This window comes from Dioscorea cayenensis, chromosome 1 (assembly GCF_009730915.1).
Source record: "Dioscorea cayenensis subsp. rotundata cultivar TDr96_F1 chromosome 1, TDr96_F1_v2_PseudoChromosome.rev07_lg8_w22 25.fasta, whole genome shotgun sequence".
NCBI classification, from domain to species: Eukaryota; Viridiplantae; Streptophyta; class Magnoliopsida; order Dioscoreales; family Dioscoreaceae; genus Dioscorea; species Dioscorea cayenensis.
This window is the reverse complement of record NC_052471.1, coordinates 4,199,862-4,223,339: the sequence shown is the minus strand read 5'-3', so window position 1 is coordinate 4,223,339 and position 23,478 is coordinate 4,199,862. Positions and strand designations below refer to the sequence as shown.

Genomic DNA, 23,478 nt, shown 5'->3' with positions numbered 1-23,478 from the left:
ATAAACAAGGGTCATGATCTGATTTTTGAGGAAATGTCATCAAGAATTTGTAAAAGTTTGGGAAAAGAAAAGTCATGATGCACAACCTACCTTGCAAGTATTTATGTTAGGGGCTGTTTGGTTACCTGCAACTAGCTGTAAGTAGCTGTAATGTAACTGGTTTTACATGTAAAAAGCTGTTTGGTTTGCTGTGAAATCAGTTTTACATGTAAACAGTTTTGCAGTTTTGTGTACTTTTGCTGCATTTCAACTTACAGCAAAAATTTGCTGTAAGTTGAAATGCAGCAAAACATTTGGGCTAAAATCACCATTCTTCACTCTCCAAATTATGCATTAAAAGAAAATAAAACTTACATGTAATCAATTGTTAATATAATTAAACTTATACTTATTTATATTTTATTAAATTTATTTATTTTTATTTAAAATAAACCAATTTGTATTTAATTTTAATTAAAACAATATTTTTATATAAAATTAAAGAATTATATATATTTTTAATTTAATAAAACTATTATTAAGTTAATTAATTAATTAATTTACATTAGTGTTAAGAGTAGATGGGGAGAATTAAATTAATTATTTAGAGTTAGTGTTTCATTATTTATGTTTCTTATTATTATTTGGCTTAGTTATTTGAGTTTCTGATTATTATTTTTAAATGTAATAAATACTTTATTAAATCATTTAATTAATTTAAAAATTAAATTAAATTAATTATTTTAGTTTAAATTATTTTTTTAAATGCATTAAATAATTAATAATAATACAGTATATTGGGGGTAATCTCACCCCCTCTACTTACATGGTGACCATATCTTCTAACTTACATCAAACCAAACAAATTAAAAGTAATGTAGCATTTTAAATTACAGCAAACCAAACAGCAGTGATGTAAATAAAAATGCAGCATTTTCACTTACACTGTAATTTCACTTACAGACAACCAAACAGCCCCTTAATAATTAATGTCATCAGATTGCAGAATTCATAAGCCAAAGCTAAATAGGAAGTTTAGATTGAAGTCCCATCACATAGACCCGCTAGTCAAGGCAGCTCAACTGTAGACCTATTGGCTGTGGAAGAGGGTAAGCTTTCGGCAACACACCTTTTTCATCTTTTTAAGGATGAATACTTGTGTTGGGTCCTCCAGACCGGGATGGCCTCAGATCAAAACGGTAGCAGCAAGCCATCTATGCGGGAGTCCTATTTTTGTGTGTGAAGAGGAGTGGGCGAATCCACTGGGAGACTCGAAACGCCAGCATGCTCGATGGAAACAGTGAGGACGGGGCCGCGCTCATGTAGACGCTAGAACCACCCATACACAACTACTATTTATAATTTTCAGTAATGTGCCCTCAGCCGAGAATCAAACTCTCACCATTCAGTGAGAGCTCTATCAGCGACCCATATATCAATAGACCCGAAGGTTGTTTGGCTATGCGGAAGTCCTATTAAGATTGTCTTAAAATCAAAAGATTGACTAGAGGAGGTAGAACAAGGTGGCAAGCGAGAAGGACTATTTCATAGCAGGGGGTTATAGCCTTGCGTCAGCACTGGCGAAAAAGAGGTTCGGCTTGCTTTGGATGGCAGCTTCGCTCCAGAAAGTACCACCAGACAGCAATCTACGCACTTGGTTAGATTCCGAAAAAGAATTGGTGGATCAGGACGAATAAACGTGTAGGTTTCTGTGATTAATTCCAAACAGAAAACCAAGTTTCCTAAAATTTTAATTTTGTAAGATGAGCTAGTTGTTCTTCTAAGCCTATAATGAAATAGACACTGATATATTATGTCTGCTGAGAATACAAGTTAAGACAAGCTGGACACACCTTTAAATTGCTGGTAACTTCAATTAAGGGAGAACTGTATGGATTCTGAATTCAATCTGTATTCACAAGTGTTGGATCACGTTTCAATCACAATTTGATTCAGAATACGGCATGCAGACATGAGAATCTAGATAATCTGCAACAATTCATTATAACTTCAGATTGCATTCAGCGGCAATGAAATGATTATTAAGAATCAAATCTGTAAAATGCGAAAAACACAAGCAATGGGGTCGTAAGAATCCAGCTCATGTAACCTCAAAACTGCCCGTGGGAAAGATGAACTGTGGTTTATGATGCGCCAATAATGAGTTTTAATCCATCATTAGTAATGTCATGGCATCTAAGGTTTCATATATATCCTTAGATTGAGGATGTGAATGATCGAAAGCAATGAATTCATGTAAAGAGCCATTCACTTCTAGCCAACTACATCCTGTACTCTTTTCTACTTTTTGTTCCTTCATCGCCTTCCTTATTTCTGCAACCTCATCCCACTTCTGCGAACTCGAATACATGTTCGCTAAAAGTGCATATCTACCACTGTGATGTGGTTGCATTCTAACAAGATGTTCACCTATCCTCTCCCCTAATGCAAAATCTCTGTGGATCATACAGGCACCAAATAGAGCTCCCCAGATGCCGGGGCTTGGTTCCATCGGCATACTCTTTATCAAACACAAGGCTTCCTCCAAATGCCCTGCTCTCCCCAGGAGATCAACCATGCATCCATAATGCTCTACCGTAGGCATGATTCCAAAATCAGTAAGCATTTGATCAAAATACTTACAGCCCTGATTTACAAGTCCTCCGCGTGCACATGCGCAAAGAACACCTATTAATGTGATTTCATTCGGCTTCACCCCTTCCTTCAGCATCTGCGAGAATAGATCCAAACACTCGACAGACAGTCCATGTGTCGCCAACCCGTTAATCAAGGCAGTCCAAGGGAAGACACCTTTATGCTGTAAGCCATTAAAAACTGCGAGTGCATCGTCTATGCATCCACACTTTGCATACATGTCTACTAATGCTGTCCCAACAATAGAATCACATCCCAATTTGCTTCTCCTGATGTAGTTATGGACCCATCTTCCTTGATCCAATGCCCCCAATTGCGCACAAGCGGTGAGAACACTAATCACTGTCACTTGATTCGGTATCAATCGCTCAACAAGCATATCTTGAAACACAAGTAGAGCATCCATGAATCTACTACAATGAACATAACCAGCGATCAACGCAGTCCAAGTGACAACATTCCTTAAAGGCATCTCTACAAACACTTTCCTAGCATCATCACAACTATCACATTTACCATACATGTCCACAAGAGCACTCCCTAGATATACATCCCACTTCACTCTCCCAGATTCCAAATAGAAACCATGAATGCATCTCCCAAACCAAACATTTCCAACCATCCCTGCACCCTTAAGTACAGTAGCAATAGTCACCTCATCAATCTCAACATCATCATTTTTCATCTGCACAAAAAGACTCAAACCTTTCCCTGCTAAACCACACTTGATATGTCCATGAACCAAAGCAATCCAAGAAACCCTATCTCTCTGAGGCATTTCATCAAACACCTCACAGGCAGACTCCAAATCACCAACGCCAGCATAACATGCCACTAAAGAGTTACTCACAAACGGATCACAATCAAATCCAAGCTTCACAATATGAGAATGAATCAAGTTTACATTTTTACTCTCAATTCCAGACATGGATTTCAAAAGTAAAGGATAAGTATGCTGATTAGGAATCACGCCTTCACGGACCATCAGAGCATAATAATCAACGGCATTCGAATTGCAAGAAAGCAGAGAGCAAGCACTTATCATGGCATTCCAAGGAGAAGCATCCGGCGACGCGAGCGATCTAATTTGATGAAACGCAGCGGAGGTGAAAGCGAGTGAAATGCCGCCGGACATCGAACGAGCAGCGGCGCTGGCGAGGCTAGTGATGGAGAGAGGATGCGAGGAGAGGCCGGAGGTGAAGAGGATGCCAAGGATTTGGTTGAGATGGGGCGTGGATTTGCATTCGCGGAGAAGAGAGAGCAGATGAGAGCGCAAAGGTGGGAGCTTTTTCGCAGAGCATTCGAGCATTGAGGTTCGTGCTTTCTCTACTTGCATGGAGTTCTCAAGCTTCGTAAAAATGAAGTCTGGTTTTTTACAAACGGAACCCTGCTTTTATTGGATATTATTAAAAAAAACTTATTAGTAAAACTATTTTTTTAAAGGTAGAATGCCCTATTTAATCACTCTAATATAGTCAATCTATTTTTTGGGTCCTTTTAATATAATTTAATCTTAGGAGGTCCCTTTATTTTAATTTTTGAGAAATATAAGTTTTCAAAAATACCTCATAGGACAAATTATATTAGAGAGAGACCTATATGTTTCAAAAATTAAAATACAGGGACCTCTGAGGGTCAAATCATATTAGAGGGATCAAATGGACAGATTGACTATATTATAGATATTAAATAAGATATTCTATCTTTTTAAAATTATAAAAATCTATTCAGAATTTTTTTTAATTGTTATGTTTTTATTAATTTTTATTTATTCTTGAGTTTAAATTTCTAATCTTATTTCTTCTAAATTAAATAAATGCATGAATTATGGCTATATATATTCTATATTTTCTCTTGCTTATACTATAGTTCATAAAACCTATTTTTTTAATCTATTTTTATGTAAATTATTTTTTATATAATACATACTAATTTATATATATATATATATATATATATAGTAAGAATGCCTTCTATCTCTAATTAAAATAAATTAATTCTTAAATTAAACTACTTAAAGATCCCTACATTTTAACAAAAGAAAACTCATGATAATTTTATTAAAAAAAAAAAAATGGTCCCTCGCAAATATTGTAGCCAAACTTAAGACATCATACAAAATTAAAAGACTGGAAATGAGAGAGTTTAATGTAATTTATCTAATAGTCCAGGGATTAGAGACTAAAAGAAATCCAACACTAAATTCAATTAACTAGAATTGCAAGGGCTTATATGCATAACAAAACGATAAAATCAAGAAAGAAAGCAAAAGAGAGAGAGAGAGAAAGATATATATATATAAATCCATGGACAGCACCGTCGACGAGCTCAGCGCGGCGTACTACGCTCTCTTGACGGCGGTGACGAGCATGATGGAGGCGCGCGCAGCGGCGAGGGAGCAGGACCGCACGGCTGCCACCGACGCCGCCATGGAGGAGCTTCAGGAATGCATTGAACTGTTCAAAGCCAAGTGCGACAAGGCTGAGGAGCTCATCGACGCCGCCAAGACCCAGTTCGATCTTGAGCACATGGCGGAGATCGGCTCCGCCGGGCTCGATGGCGCCATCGCCGAGATGAAGCGTGATGCTGTGGATCCATAGATGAGTGTTTTTTTTTTATGATTGTTGTGTAATGCTGGTGATTAGCTAGTTAGGGTTTGATGACAAGTGGTCTGGATCTTTGGATCTTTTCAATGATAGGAAGGAGGCCGTCTTGATAATCTCTTTCAAATGGTTTCTTTTTTTTTTTTAATTTAAAAAAAAAAAAGAAAAGAAAAAAACCTAACCCTAATTCTCCTTAGATTCAATCAAGTTATTATAAAAAAAAAAAATTAACCCTAGTTTTGCTTTATTTTATTTTATTTTGACAAGGGTTGTATAGTATTATAACAATACTATTAATCAAGGTCTGTCTATTCATTATTTAAGTAACAATTCACTGCACTAGTAGTTTTGATTCTTTATATATAGGGATTTGATAATAACGTTCACATAAAACATAAGATAAAACTAAATAAGATATTGATTTAAAAATAATTAATGTCAATTAAATTGGTGTATTTAATACTCTCTCCCCGGTCTTTTTTGTTTGTTGCATTTTACAGGTTTTCTTGGGTCTTTTTACTCTATTTATAAAATTTGTGAAGTATTAAATAATATTTTTACAAATTTACTCCTTATATTTGATGTACTTTTACAACATCCAATAAATTATATTTAATTACACATTTTTTTAAGTCATATTTTTAATAAAGATAATTTTGGAAAGTTAGTATAATATTTATAAATTTTAGATTACCAACTAATTTTAACCAATTTTTTTAGTCCATGTGACTTAATTAAAATAGATAAGTAAAAAAGATAAAAAAAAGTATTATAATACATTAATAACAACATTAGATAATGAAATAAATATAAATAGAAAATGAAAATGTAAATGTAAACATAATCAAGTATTTATGGAAACTAAGGTGTATAAGAAATTACAAATCAACATTATATACCTTATATATTTTAATAACAAAATAATTGGAGTTAAATACTGATAATAATAATCTTCTTAATAGGAATTAGTGTATTCGCACAGAAGTGCAATTAAAGCTTCATATAGTTCTATGACATAAATGGAAACATTTTTACTTCCAAGAAGACCAACTTCATTGCATTGTAAATATATTTGGTGAAAAATACACCAATTATATACATATATGACAGCACATTTCGGCATTATACAAGTTACAAACCGGATATTTCATCGATGAAAAGTCACAACTGAAAACTGACGACCCTTGCATGAAAACTCAGTTCATATAAGCACTAGAAATCAATTAGACATAAACACTAAGGATGTCTGATTTCTGCTTTCTTTTGATTTTCAGATTAACTGAAAATGGTAAGCATCATGCCTGTTAACGGTATCTGCTCGGGTTTGACATCAGGCGGCCTCTAATGCAACGAGCTTCTCTTGAAGCTTTGCGATCCGTGCCTGCACGATGAACATGATTTGATTGCGAGTGCATGATGTTGTTGTTAGTTATCAAACATTTATAGATGGAAATACTCAAGACACCTTGAATGATTTTGAACGACGAATTGATGGATCGATCAGTAATGCATTTAAATATGCCTTCTCCGCTGCAGTCCATTTCTCCATCGCCATGTAAGCATCACCTTGAGAAAGATAAGCCTGTGTTGATCACAGTCATTTGCATCTTTTAAAGAAAAAATTTACTATTCAGTAGATTTAACATAATAAATTAGGTTGGCCACAAAAGCGAGGTGATCAAACCATATCGAGAGTTTTATGTTTACTCCTCGACATAATAATATTTCATAATCAGTGCATGGGTTCGATATTATTGAGAGAAAAGCCAAAGATGAAGGACCAATTGTGAACTTACAACTTAGCCAATATTTAAATTTGCATGTTTAGCTTATCTTTGGTCTCCCACATATAAGACATTTCAATATTGTTGTTGAGGTTTTGACAAAGACATTTGTTTGCTAACACAAAAATTGAGAAAGAGGAAAGAATGGAACAAAAAAAGGAGGATAGGATGTGGATGAAACAAGAACATACTGCTAATAAAAGAAAATTCAACTTTGATTACATCAAAACATTGACTAACCTCTTCTCATATTCCTTAAAAACAAAACTGTGTAAAATCACAATCATGTAGTACATCTAGAAAAAGTAAATTTTCAGGTAGGTTCCAAAAGTCTTCAAGTTATTTCAAGCATTAAGATTTTAAACCTTGAGGAAGGATCCCACATGGTTCCATGCCTATCGTCTACCGCTTTCATCTCAACAATTCAATATGTATTCAATCCAATACATACTGCCATCATATCAACTAGAGATCTAGCAAAGTTATCTCAGTGATTTCACCAAATGATTTCCAAACATGCTAGTGTTGTGACTTTGTCAGCAACCATTCCAACAAATTGTTCAAATATCTTTCCTTCATTGGTTTACCACCCTTATACATTTAACATAAAAACAATTATTGGACTAGAAAGTTAACACACCATATTGTGTTTCTAAAGATGTGTACTTGATTCATCATGTTCCTTTTGTTTATTTACTTCCCTCATATTTCCTCACAATCCATAACACAAGAGGAAAAGCAAAGAAATGAACAATTCAATGAACAGAGCAGAAAATTCCATGCATTTGCATTCATTTAATCCATTTTGTTCTGTTTGTTAGTTCTTTTCCCTCCCTAAATCCAACCACTTAAAAAATTTTGTTTTCAAAATGAATTAGAACAAGAAAAAGTGAAAATTAAAGAACTCATGAAACAAAAAATACCACACAAATCTCCAATAAGAAACAAAGAAGTTAATTCGGTACCTGAGGATACTTTGGAGCTATATTTGCCGCCTCTTCTGCGTCATCGAGAGCACCGGCATTATCTCCCATGGCTAATCTTGCAACAGACCTACAAAACAATACAATCATTATAGAGTTTCAATAAATAAAAAAAAAAACCCTACATTTTTCAATTTGTTTCCATTTTTTGCTTTGCAATGCAACCAGAACACACATTCCGGTACCAAATGAGAACCAGAACTCATTGAAATTCAGAAATTATAGTTCAAAAAGGGCAAAATTTCTCAAGAATTAATGCAAAACCTGCTTCTATAAATCAAATGACAACCTCCAGATGGCTCCAAATCAATTGCCTGAAATCACAAAAACAAGCCCTAAAAATACAAACTTTATCAATGAAAACAAAAGAAAACGCATTAAATGCGTGTCGGCATTGAATTCAAAATCAAAGAAAACCCTAATGCTTTCACCTGAGAGAAAAGGACCACGGCTTCTGAGAAGTTCTTCATTTCCAGCTCCTTCTCACCCATCTTCCTCATCGCCAGTGCTTCAAGGTTCCGTTCCGCATCAAACTTCGGCCCGAGAAGGTCAGCGAGGAGCTGCGCAGCCCGCGTGGCGGTACCGCAGTGGCTGACGATGGATCCAGGAGGGAGGACGACGAGGTTTGGGCCGGCGCCGCAGCGTCCGAGGCATCCACAAGAGGCCACGGCGAGGTCGTGCGGGGCGAGGCCGGAGATCGCCTCTAAGATCTCTCTGGAACCTTGACGACCGCAGCTACGGTTGACGCACACTCGAATCTCGACCTCCTCGGTGACGGAGGCCATTGCCCGGCGGGAGATGAGTTTGTGGCGGTGGCGGCGGCGGGGAGTGGAGGCGGTGAGAATGCCGGTGTTGCTAAAACTCACCGCCATGTTTAGAGACACTGGGTTGTTTTTGGGGATCAGTGAGAAGAATAGTGTTGGATTAGATTCGGAATCTTTGGAGAGAATATTCACAGGCGTTTCCCCATTTTTTTTTAATATGTATTAAATTATTGATTGAAACTAGAGATAGACTAGGTACAAATAGAGATAGACTAGGTTTGCAACTGTATCAACAGTAGTTTTACTTCGAATGACATGCTTGTAATAAGTGAGTTTGGTAAGTGTCTTAGTAGGAATAAGTAAGTTGGGTAAGTGTCTTGGTAGGAATAAGTAAGTTGGTAAGTGTCATATTTACTACATGATAGTTTGGTATATGTCATGTCATGAATAATATGATTTAAACGTTAACTTGGAGCCTATATAAGGCCCATTGGTGTTTGTAAGAAGGCATGGGTAATTTGGAATAACAATCCCAAGCTTTCAATAAACAAAATCCTTTGCTCAATTCTTCCTCTCCTCTTCATCTGAATGCATCTCTCTCCCTCTACTCACTCTTCTTAAAGAAAGCTTCCGCACTAACCTTTACTTCACTTGGATGTGCTTCACCTAAGTAAGTTGAAAGGCATCCCAACGATCTCTCCATCGTCCCCGATGCTAGCGTGAAGGAGGTTAGGTTCTAGTGGTATCAGAGATACAGTAACTTTCCTCAACGACAACCTCAAGGTAATATTTACCATGCAGGGGTAAAACCCTTAACGGGGTCCCCAACATGTAGATAGTAAGTTTTATCTTGGTAATATGACTTTTATTTGATCCATGAACCTTATCTAAAAATCTAACAAGAAAATGAGTTTTGTACAGATCTTTTGAAAAAAATATTTTGAGCTTAAAAATGAATCTTTTATGTGAAAAGAGTTAATCTAACTAATATGAGGAGTAAAACAAACTAGAGAACACCAAAAAGTACCCGTCTGAAGGACAGGAGGTCCGTTTAGGGGAAAAAGAATGTGGAGGTAAGTCTGAACTCTGAAAGTTGGACATGATGAACTCTCACATATTAAAGGATAATCATTTGAATTGCAAAAAATTACTCTTCTAAGTAATTATGCAAAGTGGAACACTCAGGCTTTGAAAACTGGAGACTCTACAAGGGTGGTCTAGTACCGCAGACAGGGAAAGGTTAGTACACTCTAAGACGGTAAGGTTGAACGAGCCGATAGAGAATGTTCATGCTGAAAAGAAGATAATTTTTCAAAAACCCATAAAAAATTAAAAAACCAATAAAAACCAAAAATAATTTTTTTACTTTCAAAAACTATGGATCAAATAGAGTTATTTACCAAGTTTAACTTCTATCATATTATATGTTGTGGATCTTATTGTTGCATAAGAATTCTCTCTTACTTATTTCAAGTTATTGCAAAGTGGTAGTAACTTTTATTTACTGCAAAACAGAAGTAGATTATATTTTCTGCAAATCTTATTTTAGTTTTAATATCATTATAAAAAAGCATAAAAACAAAATAAATCAAATTTTATTTTACTGCAACAAAAACAAAAACAGAAAATATAACAACAACAAATTATAACAAAAATATCAAAAAGAATAGAAATCATAAATCATCAAACTGATTAAAACTGAAATCAAAACAAATATTAAAGCATCAATGAATCAAATTATTAAAGAAACAATAGAGAAAATAATACAAGTAATAAGTATTACAATCATAATAAACAACATAATAAAATAGAAAATAAAATAAAAAAATATTCATAAAGAAATAAAAATAATAACTAGAGTATTAACGGTATTAAAAATAGCAATACAAATCATTGAAGAAATAATAGAAGACATAATATTACCAGAACCATAAAAATAAAAAATGGATGCAAAGATGGATTTAATTATCAAGAAATTAAATAATTTAGAAACACAATTATTAAAATTAGAAACTATCTTATCTAATCTAGATTATGTAAAAAACAGTATAAAAGAAAAGGAGAATAGAAAAAAATGAAATAGATGACTTATGTAATCAAGTAAAAAAATATTCAATTAGGAACAAATCAAAATATTAGAAAACCAATAACACCATTTAAAATCTGGACTAATGATGAATTATTAAAACCACCAGAATATAGGTTAAAATTCCCAAAAAAATAAAACATCTACTTGAAACAACAGAATACTATAAAATTGAATTAATAAAAATAAGATATTATCCTTTAGAAGAACTAAATCAAAATAACTTAAAAGATAAAATAAAATATCAAAAATATATATGGCTTAATAAAGTAGAAGAATATTCAGTAGAAAGATTAAGAATTACAAATGGATCAGAAGAATAAAAAGAACAATTAAAAAATTGGAAAACTAAATTATTACAAGAATTTGATAATATAGAAATTTAATATGTCTAGAGAAAATCAAGAAAATTCAAAAAACAAAACTATAGTAAAAAATATAGATAACATTAGAAGATTCTCTATCTTAAATCATTTAAAATATATAAATCATATTAATAAACATCATAAAAGACAAGAAGTAACTTATACAATTGAAGAACAACAAAATAAAGCAAGAAATATGAATATAAAACTAATCCCATGAGAAGAATTATATAAATTTGGAATATTTGAAACGAAAACAAAAATATATGAACATTATGATGAAATAGAAATATGTTGTACATGATAAACAAATTATATTAGATTTAAAAACAGAAGAATCATATAATAAAATTATCTTCTTTTCAGCATGGACATTCTCTATCGGCTCGTTCAACCTTACCGTCTTAGAGTGTACTAACCTTTCCCTGTCTGCGGTACTAGACCACCCTTGTAGAGTCTCTAGTTTTCAAAGTCTGGGTGTTCCACTTTGCATAATTACTTAGAAGAGTAATTTTTTGCAATTCAAATGATTATCCTTTAATATGTGAGAGTTCATCCTGTCCAACTTTCAGAGTTCAGACTTACCTCCACATTCTTTTTCCCCTAAACGGACCTCCTGTCCTTCAGACGGGTACTTTTTGGTGTTCTCTAGTTTGTTTTACTCCTCATATTAGTTATATTAACTCTTTTCACATAAAAGATTCATTTTTAAGCTCAAAATATTTTTTTCAAAAGATTTGTACAAAACTCATTTTCTTGTTAGATTTTTAGATAAGGTTCATGGATCAAATAAAAGTCATATTACCAAGATAAAACTTACTATCTACATGTTGGGGACCCCGTTAAGGGTTTTACCCCTGCATGGTAAATATTACCTTGAGGTTGTCGTTGAGGAAAGTTACTGTATCTCTGATACCACTAGAACCTAACCTCCTTCACGCTAGCATCGGGGACGATGGAGAGATCGTTGGGATGCCTTTCAACTTACTTAGGTGAAGCACATCCAAGTGAAGTAAAGGTTAGGGCGGAAGCTTTCTTTAAGAAGAGTGAGTAGAGGGAGAGAGATGTGTTCACATGAAGAGGAGAGGAAGAATTGAGCAAAGGATTTGTTTATGGAAAGCTTGGGATTGTTATTCCAAATTACTCATACCTTAATCAGTCCGATTAATCCGGACCTGCTAAAAACCAAACTGGTTAGCTGGACGGAGTGACAGGTCACGGGTCACCTTAAGGTGACTCAGAAGCAGCCCGAGCACACTCCAAGCCCATGGATCGGGTCAAAACTCGCTGGTTCATGGGTTGGCTAAATGGGTTTTAATTTTTTAATAAAAAAATAAATATAATATTTTCAAATTTTGATATTACTTCGTCCATTTCTCAATATTTGTCAAGTTTTTGAGCTCTTCTTTATTTTTTTTTACTTCTCATATTAAAAATTGTGTGTAGCATTAAATATTTTTTTTTTCAAATTTACCTTTTAATTTAATATACTTATACAATTTTTAATAAATCACAATTAATTAGGCATTAAATAAAGGTAGTTTTGGAAAGTAATGAAATTTTTTACAAAATTTATATTGTCAACTAACTTCAATCGATTAATGGGTGTGAAATAGGTACATTTAACAAATAAAAAAAAACGGAAGGAGTAATTGACAAGGGATTAAATATAAATCTCTTCATTTGATTAAAAGGGATCATTTGCCGATAGAATTGAAGAGATTTTATTAATTTATTTTTCTATAAAAAAATTCAAATATAGAAATTATAAATATATAAGATTTTTTTAATAATAAGGGTTGTATTTCATTCGTTAGCATTATCTCATAATGAGTATATTTATTTTAATTTAAACTTCTTTTAATAAAATATATTATTAACCTGAAAATGGTAAAAAATTTATAACTAAAAGAATTTTTTTAAATTATGTGAAAACTTTATTATAAATTTAACAAAAATTTAAATTATTTATTTATTAATCATGATTTCAAATAATATTATGATTTTAAGTCATTATTTGAAACTACATGATATTTAGAGAATCCATTTAAAATAAATACAAAAAAAAATTATTGGAAAAAAATATGATTTTAAATTAATAATATATTTATTTTAATGCACATTATTGAAATTAAATTATGTTGTTTTGTATAAAAATATTTTTTCAAATATTATTTATTTTAAATAATATTAATTTAAAATGAATAATATTTAAAAAATAATGTATTTTAATAGTAAATTATAATAATATTTGTTGGTAGTAATCTAACAACCATTTGTAGTTCAATTGGTTAGAACTTTCAACACCACTAACAGCCTATAACAGCCTATGCCCCCTCTTCTTAGAACAAGAAGCCGCCCGAGTAAAAACTGTAATTTTAAAAGTAAAAAATAATTTTTATAATTTTTAAATTACAAGGGAATTATAAAAGTGTTGAGGCAGAAGTCTTGTTTTGGTATTTGGGGGAAAATGAATAAATATGTTTTCTTTTATAAAAAGTATTGGTGACAAGTATGTGCTATTAGAAAATGCACTGGAGAGCAAATTAAAAATATTTTAGATTATTTTTTCAAGTCCAGAATGATAACATTGAATTAAATTTTTCATTGTTTTAATCTCCGTTCAAACTTTATATTGATATAGGTTTAGAATAATTAACTTTTTTGATAACACATAATTTCTACACTTGGTTAAAAAATACTTAATTGAATATAAATTATCAATTGTTTGATTTTTTTTTTTTAAAATAAAACAATTTTTACAACTATTTACTGGAAATCAATATCATGAAACCCAAAGCCTTTTACTCATAACAAGATTGATGTTATGTCATTATTATAAAGATAAATCAATAACGGCTGCATTGAACCCAAATATTGCACCAAAAAAACCCCACAAATTTCCCTCCTCAGAAAGCAAGTTTTCTGGTTAAGTACAAAGCTTACAAAATATGGCAAAATGGAAGGCTCTCTCAACAGAAAAAAAAATTTATTAAAAATTAATAAAATACATATTATGCCAATTGGACACAAAAAAGATTGGCACATATACAACACTACCAAATAAATACACAAGAAATGCTCACCTTCTTCCTGCAGTAGTACACAAAACACATCTTAACCGGGGACCGTCAGATTGGGCACCATCGATGTCATCTTCGTCGTCTTCATTATTAGTATTACCAGCATTTATAGAATCTGAACCTCCCGTTAGGCAGCTGACATGGTATGCATGACAACAAAAGAATGCTGCAACCGAAAGGTTTTGAATCGAGAAGGGATCGAAGCACAAGCAACACCTCGCGCCACCCCTAGTTCTAGACTTGAGCTCCATTGTCTTCGTGCTTGCTACCCTTTCAATTGTTTGTGATGCTGCACTTTCATCCTTCTTTTCCCGTATTTCTTCTTCTATGCTACCCAAATAGATCGCCCGTCGAGCTTCTTTGTAGAACTTAACCAGAAGGTTTACACAATCAGCCTGTTCAGAGGTCAATTTGTTTACAAGATAACCAATCAATTAATAATAACCCAATACTCCCAATCAAGGGTATATTGAACAAGTAGGTGTACCTTGAGGATGTCATTACATCCATGTCTTAGAGAAGTTTCAGTTCGATAGTCGGTGATTATTTTCACAAGGCGATCCCTCAACCTAGAATGAATTAGTGTCAGGTGAGAAGAGCTAAGAATGGATGCAAGTCAAGGAACCATAACACAATGCCATTAGGGTTTAACTGAGCTACTAAATAGAGGAGGAAATGAATGCTACATGTTTATTAGTAGGTGTCTCATATTCATTAAACAGAAGTTCCGGAGAGAAAATTGGGTTTCATTTTGGATATGAAATTTTAAGACAGTGGACAAAGTAAAATATGCTAGATGAGACTTACCGAGGTATTTGCAATCCATTAGGCACCATGCTTACAATATAAAGTGGATCTAAATTACCAACAGTGTGCTCCAACAACATTCCAACCTGCCAACAGTGAAAAAGCAGATGTAAGTTTCATATGTATAAAAACAGTCGAAACAAGAACGACTAGCCAAAAGTGGTTGATTTTGTGCTCTTCAAATGTACCATTTCAGGCTTGCGAAGGCATAGTTTAATCAATTCCTCCCACAGTTCATCATCATGTTGCATGGTCACAAATTCAACGGCCTGCATTTAGAAGTACAGTTTTGTTCATACACAATCTTCTCCTCTGAAATGATGAATCCAATAATTTTAATAAGCAAAAAAAGTACATCATCACCTCCTCTATATCTTCTAATTTATTGATGATGACTGCTAAAGCTTTCTTAGAATTCCCCATCCTTCCAAGAACAAAGACCTGCTCTCTTAGAAGATTTTTCCTCATGCATATTTCATATGCCTGAAAGGTAGAAGCACATCACTTTATCTTTCCAACAGAGATCTCACCAAAAAGATTCATTATATTGCATCCCTGATCAATTGAAAGACAAACCTTATCTAAGTTGTAATGCTGACTGCTTCGTAGGAAAGTGAGCAACATCAGTGGTTCATAATCTGCATAAAGCTCTACCTATCATGTATAAGTAAATTAATTGGTGAGAATGATATAGGAATCAAAATGAAAAGATTATGATGGAGAAACTAAACCATAAACTAACTGTAGAATTCAAGTACCATGGATAACATGCTATCTAGTATGTAACATTCATCTTTACCCGAGCTCTTTCTAAACAAGGATTAATAAAAAATTATCACAATGGACATTTTACGATCACAAAATATTCTGCAGATATAAATCCAACTTCATGACATTATTTTTTCATGAACTTCTGATATCAAGAGCCAAGTCTGAATTCTAGGCAGTTTATGTACACAAAATATTTTGCAGATAAAAACCCAACTTCAAGACATTATCATTTTCATGAACTTCTAATGTCAAGTGCCAAGTCTAAACATGTATCAGAGGGCAAATCATGGAGCGCATACTATTGATGTCTCTAGAAATGAACTTCCTGGGCAAGTTTTTACATTATGTACAGAGAACACTTGTATTGTGATATATGAAATCCATGATAACGATTGAAAAATAAAATAAAATAAAATTCTTACCTGAAGATCATGGAACTCCTTTCCAGCATTAAGGTCAATCTCAAAAAGTGAATGCAGGTATAAGTGTAAGAAATATCTGTTATCACATTTTTTACTAGCACCCAGCAGTTGGGTAACAACTTCAGAGGGAGAAATGATATCACGGTGTTGGATAAATAAAGTAACTGCTCTTTTACAATCTAATATCATCAGTTGGATAACCTGAAACCAAAGAGGAGAAAATTAAAGTATGACTGCTAAAGTTTAGGTCCTCAAACTATGAAGAAAATGCAAAATATTTAGATCTAGATTTATATACGTGTTTCTCTATAAAATATGTCATGAGGGAAAATTGGCCTTCATCAATAGAAGAAACAATAATTCAATAACCTTCTCATATTTAGCAATTAGTAAATACAATTAAAGGTTTTGCAAAAAAATCAATAAAAGTGTCTGTTAGTATGTGGTCTACAGTACATCTTGAGAGACAAGAAACATACCTTGTCATGAATTGCATCATGTAAACTATGTTTTTCAATGAAGTCGAATACCTCAGGTTTCATCAACTGAAAGTGAAAACCATAAGTGTAAAGTCAACCTTAGGTGTTGCACCCTTATGATTCAATTTAAAGTTTATTTCAAGCAACAAAATATAATAACATCAAGAACTCACATCCGCATAGAAGGTGAGGGCTTTCTCATATTGTGTATTAATGACATATAACTCAGCTAATGACTGTAGAAGACACCCAAAATTGTAAGAATAGAGATTTAATTGAGACATAAGACACAAAGAACAGTGCCACTGGAAGGATAAAAAAAAAAGCCCCACCTCTTTTAGCATATCAGTCATAGAGAAGGAGTTAAGTTGAGGCTCAATGGCAGAAATAACAGGCAAGACAGAATAAACGGTAGTTGGCCAGGATTTGACAGTCGACAACAGTACGTTGTGGTAAGATGGATTCGTTGCCAATGCAACTAGAGCAACCTGCATGACACAGCCAGCATGAAGATTACAAAGACATAGTTTGACATGAGTATCTGCAAATAATGAAGTCCATTTATTGTATGGGCATACCTCATAGGCAGTATCACTCAATCGTGGATTATCAATGGGCATGTAAGGAACCAAAACAGGAAGCTGCCGGAGATGAGCAAAATGAAACACCCATCTATCAAGCATAGCATCTGGTTATTATAAACTGTTATGAAATAAATGGTGGCTTCATAAGAAGGCATTTGGAACAGACCTCTCCCATGCTGAAGCAGAACCGCGAAGTAACTTGGGACACAATGATGCAGCTTCGGCATACTTTCTCTCCACGATCAAATGATCAAGGTATCTTGCTCCCACCTAAACCAATATAATTGTTCCAACAAAGGGAAATTGACAAAAAAGGGAATACATTTTGGCACTCACAGAAGTAGTTTCGACAAGGTGGATAGTGATAAACAGAAGTTGATAAGAACAGAACAGAGCCAAATGTAGCACTTAAATGAATTATTTTCAAGCATGTAAAAGCAATTAAACTTATTTTCTTAAATTAAAGGCAATCTCCACAGTAACATCATCACTAAATCATGTTGAAGTCAAATAATGCTGAATGCATAGAACAACTAGCTAGCTATATACAAAATGCTAAACCCGAGTTTAAATTGACAAGATGTTTCTACTAGATGTATCTGCAACAATATAAATATTGATATTATAAGTCATGAATTGTTGTGGAGTTAAAAGAATATTGAAACAAACAAAGGGCACTAAAAAACATATGTTACCTGCTTATTCAAGCTAGAGTTAATATTCATTAGCAATTCCGTCTAAGGGCATTATTAGTAGATTCTCTTGCTAGGTTGGAGATTAGAATAATGTATTATTTATGGAAGCAACTTTAGCTTATAATTTTTAAAAATCTTTCTTTGTTTGATGTCTTTCAAAATAACTGATCATTATTCTCCTCTTTAATTCAGTATCTTGATAAGAGCGGGATCAATCTCCTGACATATTCTTAGGGCAATAGATCAATAATCATATGTACAAGGATCTCCTAAAGTTATTTAAAAAGTGAAATACACAAAGCCTTGAGTCCTTGCGAAACAAAAGAGAAAAATTAATTAGCTTTTACATTGATTGATTCAATATTCCTATCACTAAGGGCTCTGATAGGTTTCCATGTATTGACTTGAACATAGAAACTATAAAAAAATAAAAGTAAATTAAAATATGAATGAAAATGAAAAGAAAAACAAGAAAGCTAGCTACCTCATCCAGCAGCTCAGTTCGACCTTGCCCAGCTTCAACTGCAGCTAAAGCTTTCTCATGCCAACCATGTTGAAGAAGCCAATTGATATGATCTTCAGCATCTCTGATGATAACAAACAATATAAGATTTTTAGACAAGAAAATACCTGCAGTTTTATAATGCTCAGACAATAAATGGACTCTTATAATTCATGCATAAATTGAATATATTCCTAAATAAGTGCAGCAATACAAAAAATGCAAATCAAATAAAACATTTGAAACCAAGTTTACTTAAACTCATTGCAACTTAAGGGAGTTTCTGAAATCCTTATTTGTAAATTCTCATTTGAATTACGAAGGCATCAGAGTCAATGTCTATGACTAAACTTATAATTGAAGAAATATGATTAAATTTTCTGGTATTATAAATATGTCTAGTTCAATTGGCACTGTTGCTATTGCCTTCCTCCCAACCAACAGTACTATCACCCTTTGATGAGATCATTGACAGAAAGATAAATAAGCAAAACATCATATAATTGGGGACACTACTATATTAAGTAGTGCACTGAACCAGAAATATGATGCTTGATAGCAAATGATGTACGCTCAGTTTGATTGGGTAGAAAGGCACAGTTCCCAGACTTGGCACTCATATATGGTTGAATATAAATAAAGTAAAACTTTTTTCTGGAGGTATTAGATAACAGTGACCAAAAATGTTCTACACAACTCAAGCATGCCCCATTGAACCTCATACAACAAAGAAGAAAAGAGTTAGGTTTATCTAGCTCTCTTACTCACCGAGGCTTTGCAATGACTATATCCTTAGGAGATACTATGTAGTACAAAGGTTCATCACCAGCAGCCCACTGTCCCCCTGCATAACTGCTTCCTAAACTCATGTCCAAAGCCATTAGAAGCTGAAGTTAGTGGCACAGAAGCCTCAACTAGATGAGATGGCTGTATTGTTATAGAGAATATGGTAGAGTTCTAATCACCAGAGAAGGGAGCATGTGCAAGCGCATAATCCTTTGCCTTGTAGTGTTCAAATCCATGAACAGGTAGGGCATCTGTTGTGAGTTCCTCATTTTTCCATGTGACAATACGTATTTCTGGTCTCTGTGCAGTTCCCTGCATCAAATTTTCCCCAAGTTAAGGATACCAACCCAGAAACCCAGGGCTTTCTTCTTTCGATGACATTGATAACTTCCTTTCAGCTTTCTTCCAAAAAGAAGCAGCCAAGTTCGTTAGGAATTTAAAAAGGCAGAAATTTTAAAATGACAGTGGTTGATGGCATTATATTTGAAGCAGACACCAGAGCAACATATACCTGCCATGGCAGCAGCTTGGTGGTTTTCCGTTTACCAATGGACCAAAGTGAACTCAATTTGGAAAAGTACTCAGTTACATCATCTTTGATAATTTCTCACATATGTAGTTTGGCTCAACCAATCATGCTCTATAAACTTAGTAACAACTTATTAAATGCATCTCTTCAATTAATTGAAGTACCCTTGAAAATGAACATAATAATTTGAGGTTTATTTTATTTATTTATGTACACATCTCTGGTTTCCAGGATTTCATTCAACATAAAGATGACTATCAACCAATACTATGAGTTCTTTCTCAATCCTATCGCTTTAGCACCAAAAACAACTTTTCTGGATAATATACGACTGAGAATAGCGCACAAAGTTTGTAAAGGAGGAAAACATAAGATTCAAAAATGTCCTCGAGAAACATAATCACATCTTCAAAATGATAAAAGAATTCCTTGTGCACTCTTCTTGTACATGATAGTAGAAACCTAATCCTAGCAACTTCTGTCATTTGTAATGGCCTTTAGGAAAACACATAAACTGAACATCACTCAAGCTCTAGACAATGACAGAGCACATTTAAGTCTATGATGATTACCTGACGTGAAGGAGCAGTGCTACTAAAACTTTTTTCTCCATTCTCTTCCTCAGGAATGTAGGCTAATACAACCAAAGCATCACCATAGGGAGCGATACCAGAAATATAGTAGCTAGTCTGAAAGGATGCCACAATATCCACATACTTCGAACTCGAAATGGAGAGATTCCTTTTAACTCCATTCATTCCACGAAATGAGGAGGATCTAATCACAGCAACCTTGACACATGTTCCCCATCCAATGACCAAGAGTGTGTCATCCTAAAATTTAGCAAACTGTGAAGTTACCATGAAGCAGAATAGCCCAAATATAAAGACAAAAGATATATATATATATATATATACCAGAAGACAGCCCAAAAATAAGTGTAACTAATACACAAATAAGTTTCTTCTCACACATAGAATCCATTTGTAACCTCTACCAATGCACCAGTCTACTAGACTATAACAGAAGTGAACAATAAAATAGTTTAATCAGATGTGCATTCTAGAATGCCTTATCACCAATAGACATTTGAATCAAGTAAACATAGAGTGCAGGTTTAATTTGGTCAAGAGCATCTCTTGTTCAAAATAGCAGTAGCATAGTAGTATCACTTCAAATGGAACAAAATACTTTTTCCTTCTTTCAGAAATAATTGAAGCAACTTGCTGAAATATAATTGGAACCAGGCATACAAAAACTTTGGTTAGAATGCCATTATAGGCAGTTAAAACTTACAATGAAACCAAAAGTTATTACTGACACTACAATTAAAGGTATTGACAGAAAGCTAATTCTAGACCAATGGCAAATAATATCATATATTTGGCTAAATCAACAAAATGTGAAAATTTATCATTATTTTCTAAATCATTTTCCTTTAAATAATTCCAACAAAATTCACAAGTACCTATCATTCAACATACATTGTTATTCATTATATTCTTGAACATGTAACTGATAAAATTGGTGCATCAAGCATGGATCTAAGAATTAGAAGAAAATCACACTTAATGAGGGCTCAATTGTTGAGCCTCATCAAGTAGGATTTTACTTAAAAAGTACACTTGAAGCACCCTCCCCTATTTCCACCAATTAAATTTGCATCAGGAAGAAAGACAGGAACCAATCCCTAAATAATATTCTATTTACCTGCCAAAATAAGTGAGGAAGTAACAGCTCAGGGCGTGGACTCCCTCTGGGCCTCTCAATAAAAGTAATCCGCTCATTATTAGCCATGTCATAAACTTTCACCCCCGCATCATTGGCCCAAGCAATAAGATTTGTTCTCCACTTAACTGCATGTATGGGACCTTCGCCATCATGCAAGACCTGAAAAAATAAATAACATAACCGATTTTAGTGGATATTTTGGATATTCAAACACTATTTTACCTTAGCACAGTCACAACACCTGTCGCACCTGTTTACTATAGCCCAGCCAGGTCTTGGTGTTCAGAAAAAGCTGCCCAGCTAAACCACCAGCAACAAATCTTCTTGAAGTTTTTCGAGAATAATCAGGATCTAGAGCAATCGTTTTCATAGGGCGATGATACTCAAATTTAAATCGTTCATCAGTGAATAGACTGTTTATGACCACATATCCATCATCAGAGCAACTTCCGATGTATTCACCATCCACATCAAAGCTAAGGTCATTGACAGTAGCAGAATGGGCAGAAAATTGTTTGACCTGTAAGGTGAGCCAAATGTCAATTCCAGTCAACAGTAAACTCTAAGACAAAAGGATTCAAATGGAATTAAAAAAAGGTATCATTGTGAGTGACTAATTCAAAAATTTATAGCCATTACAGAAACAGTAAAATAGTATAGCTAAAATCACGGTAAATTGAGAATACTTTTCACAGCTGTCAAACTTAGAACTTCTACTAAACCTTAGATAGCAGTGGACACTAGTTTTACTGGCATAAAAAACAAAGCCCCCAGGGTTTTTTTTCCTTCTTTTTGCACCAACACTGGCTGCCAAAATTTCATCAGCACCAATACCCTGGCTGAAATTTTTCACCAAAATTTGAAAGTTCAAATTTTGCTGCAACTACCAGTCGTTTGCTCATTGATTTTCTCACAGCTACAAATCAAGCTCAGTAAAAAGAAAAAAACAATAACACAATACCTTAAGAATACTAGTGCATTTTTTTCCTTTTAACAGAACGGAAGGGTGATCACTGAAATTTCGATCAGACACTTAAAATTCTCTGAAAGGCCAAATACCCACTTAGATCCATCCTAGTATAACTTGTACAAAAGCACATAGATTTCTCTCCTATTTTATCACTTATCCTGTTGATGATGATCAAACCGTCCTTAGATAATATAATTAAAAGCTTGTGACATCATTAAAAAATTAATAGTAACAAATAAACAACTTTAACGGGTTAGACGATGATATACAGGTTGACCGAGCAATCAAATCACAGAGAAGAAAATTCACAGAACCAAGCAATCAAAATGTCAATCCACCACCGTTCACAGACCAATACCTTCAAAATTTAGGGTTCCGGAGCACAAATTCAAGCAACCACACCAACAAAAAGGGAAAGAGAAAGCAAACCTGATTGCCCTGGAAATCAAGAATATGAACAGAGCCATCATGCGTCCCCAGAGCGATCATCCGCTCAGAGATGGCGATGGACGCCGCAGCATCATTAGAAAGCAAAGACGGCACGCTGCCCCCCATCCTCTGATACTTAAGCCTTGGTTCCTCCTCCTCTTCTTCATCATCCTCAACACCATCTTCCTCCTCATCATCATCCTCCTCCTCCTCCTCCCTTTCATCATCCCCATCACCCCCGTTCTCCGAGCGACGGTCCAGCGCCATGATCAGCGGTTCCCCGAGATCTGGAAGCGATGAGCTTGGAGCCGTTGGAGGTCTTGGGAGCTAGGGTTTAGAGCTTTGCGTTTGTCGTGGAGGAGGGTGGGGATCGCGATCGAGCGCGGGGCCAAGCGAAGGTCGATCGAGAGAGAGAAAGAGATCGCTCGCGCGGAGGTGTGTTCTCTTTTCGCTGGCGTTTTCGCTTTAAAT

At 34.2% G+C, this 23,478-nt stretch overlaps 3 protein-coding genes across 3 annotated transcripts; all 3 read right to left on the bottom strand.

The window, feature by feature from the left end:
• Positions 1–1,792: 1,792 nt before the first annotated feature.
• LOC120259019 (pentatricopeptide repeat-containing protein At1g50270) lies at positions 1,793–3,951 on the bottom strand. The gene is made up of 2 exons (XM_039266543.1): positions 2,090–3,951; positions 1,793–1,968 (listed from the first exon to the last, which is right to left on the bottom strand). The coding sequence occupies exon 1, from the start codon at positions 3,941–3,943 to the stop codon at positions 2,147–2,149; it is 1,797 nt and encodes a 598-aa protein (XP_039122477.1). The 5' UTR covers positions 3,944–3,951; the 3' UTR covers positions 1,793–1,968; positions 2,090–2,146.
• A 2,297-nt stretch (positions 3,952–6,248) lies between these two features.
• On the bottom strand, positions 6,249–8,902 carry LOC120261128. The gene is made up of 5 exons (XM_039268891.1): positions 8,436–8,902; positions 8,269–8,318; positions 7,987–8,074; positions 6,703–6,819; positions 6,249–6,618 (listed from the first exon to the last, which is right to left on the bottom strand). The coding sequence occupies exons 1-5, from the start codon at positions 8,874–8,876 to the stop codon at positions 6,568–6,570; spliced, it is 747 nt and encodes a 248-aa protein (XP_039124825.1). The 5' UTR covers positions 8,877–8,902; the 3' UTR covers positions 6,249–6,567.
• A 5,289-nt stretch (positions 8,903–14,191) lies between these two features.
• On the bottom strand, positions 14,192–23,453 carry LOC120259867 (vacuolar protein sorting-associated protein 41 homolog). Its single transcript, XM_039267323.1, has 19 exons — positions 23,008–23,453; positions 21,859–22,128; positions 21,588–21,767; positions 20,450–20,710; positions 19,528–19,660; positions 19,331–19,421; positions 18,545–18,647; positions 17,532–17,635; positions 17,360–17,453; positions 17,114–17,269; positions 16,955–17,017; positions 16,782–16,847; positions 16,303–16,503; positions 15,686–15,763; positions 15,473–15,592; positions 15,298–15,378; positions 15,110–15,195; positions 14,790–14,871; positions 14,192–14,697 (listed from the first exon to the last, which is right to left on the bottom strand). The coding sequence occupies exons 1-19, from the start codon at positions 23,272–23,274 to the stop codon at positions 14,302–14,304; spliced, it is 2,832 nt and encodes a 943-aa protein (XP_039123257.1). The 5' UTR covers positions 23,275–23,453; the 3' UTR covers positions 14,192–14,301.
• Positions 23,454–23,478: the final 25 nt, after the last annotated feature.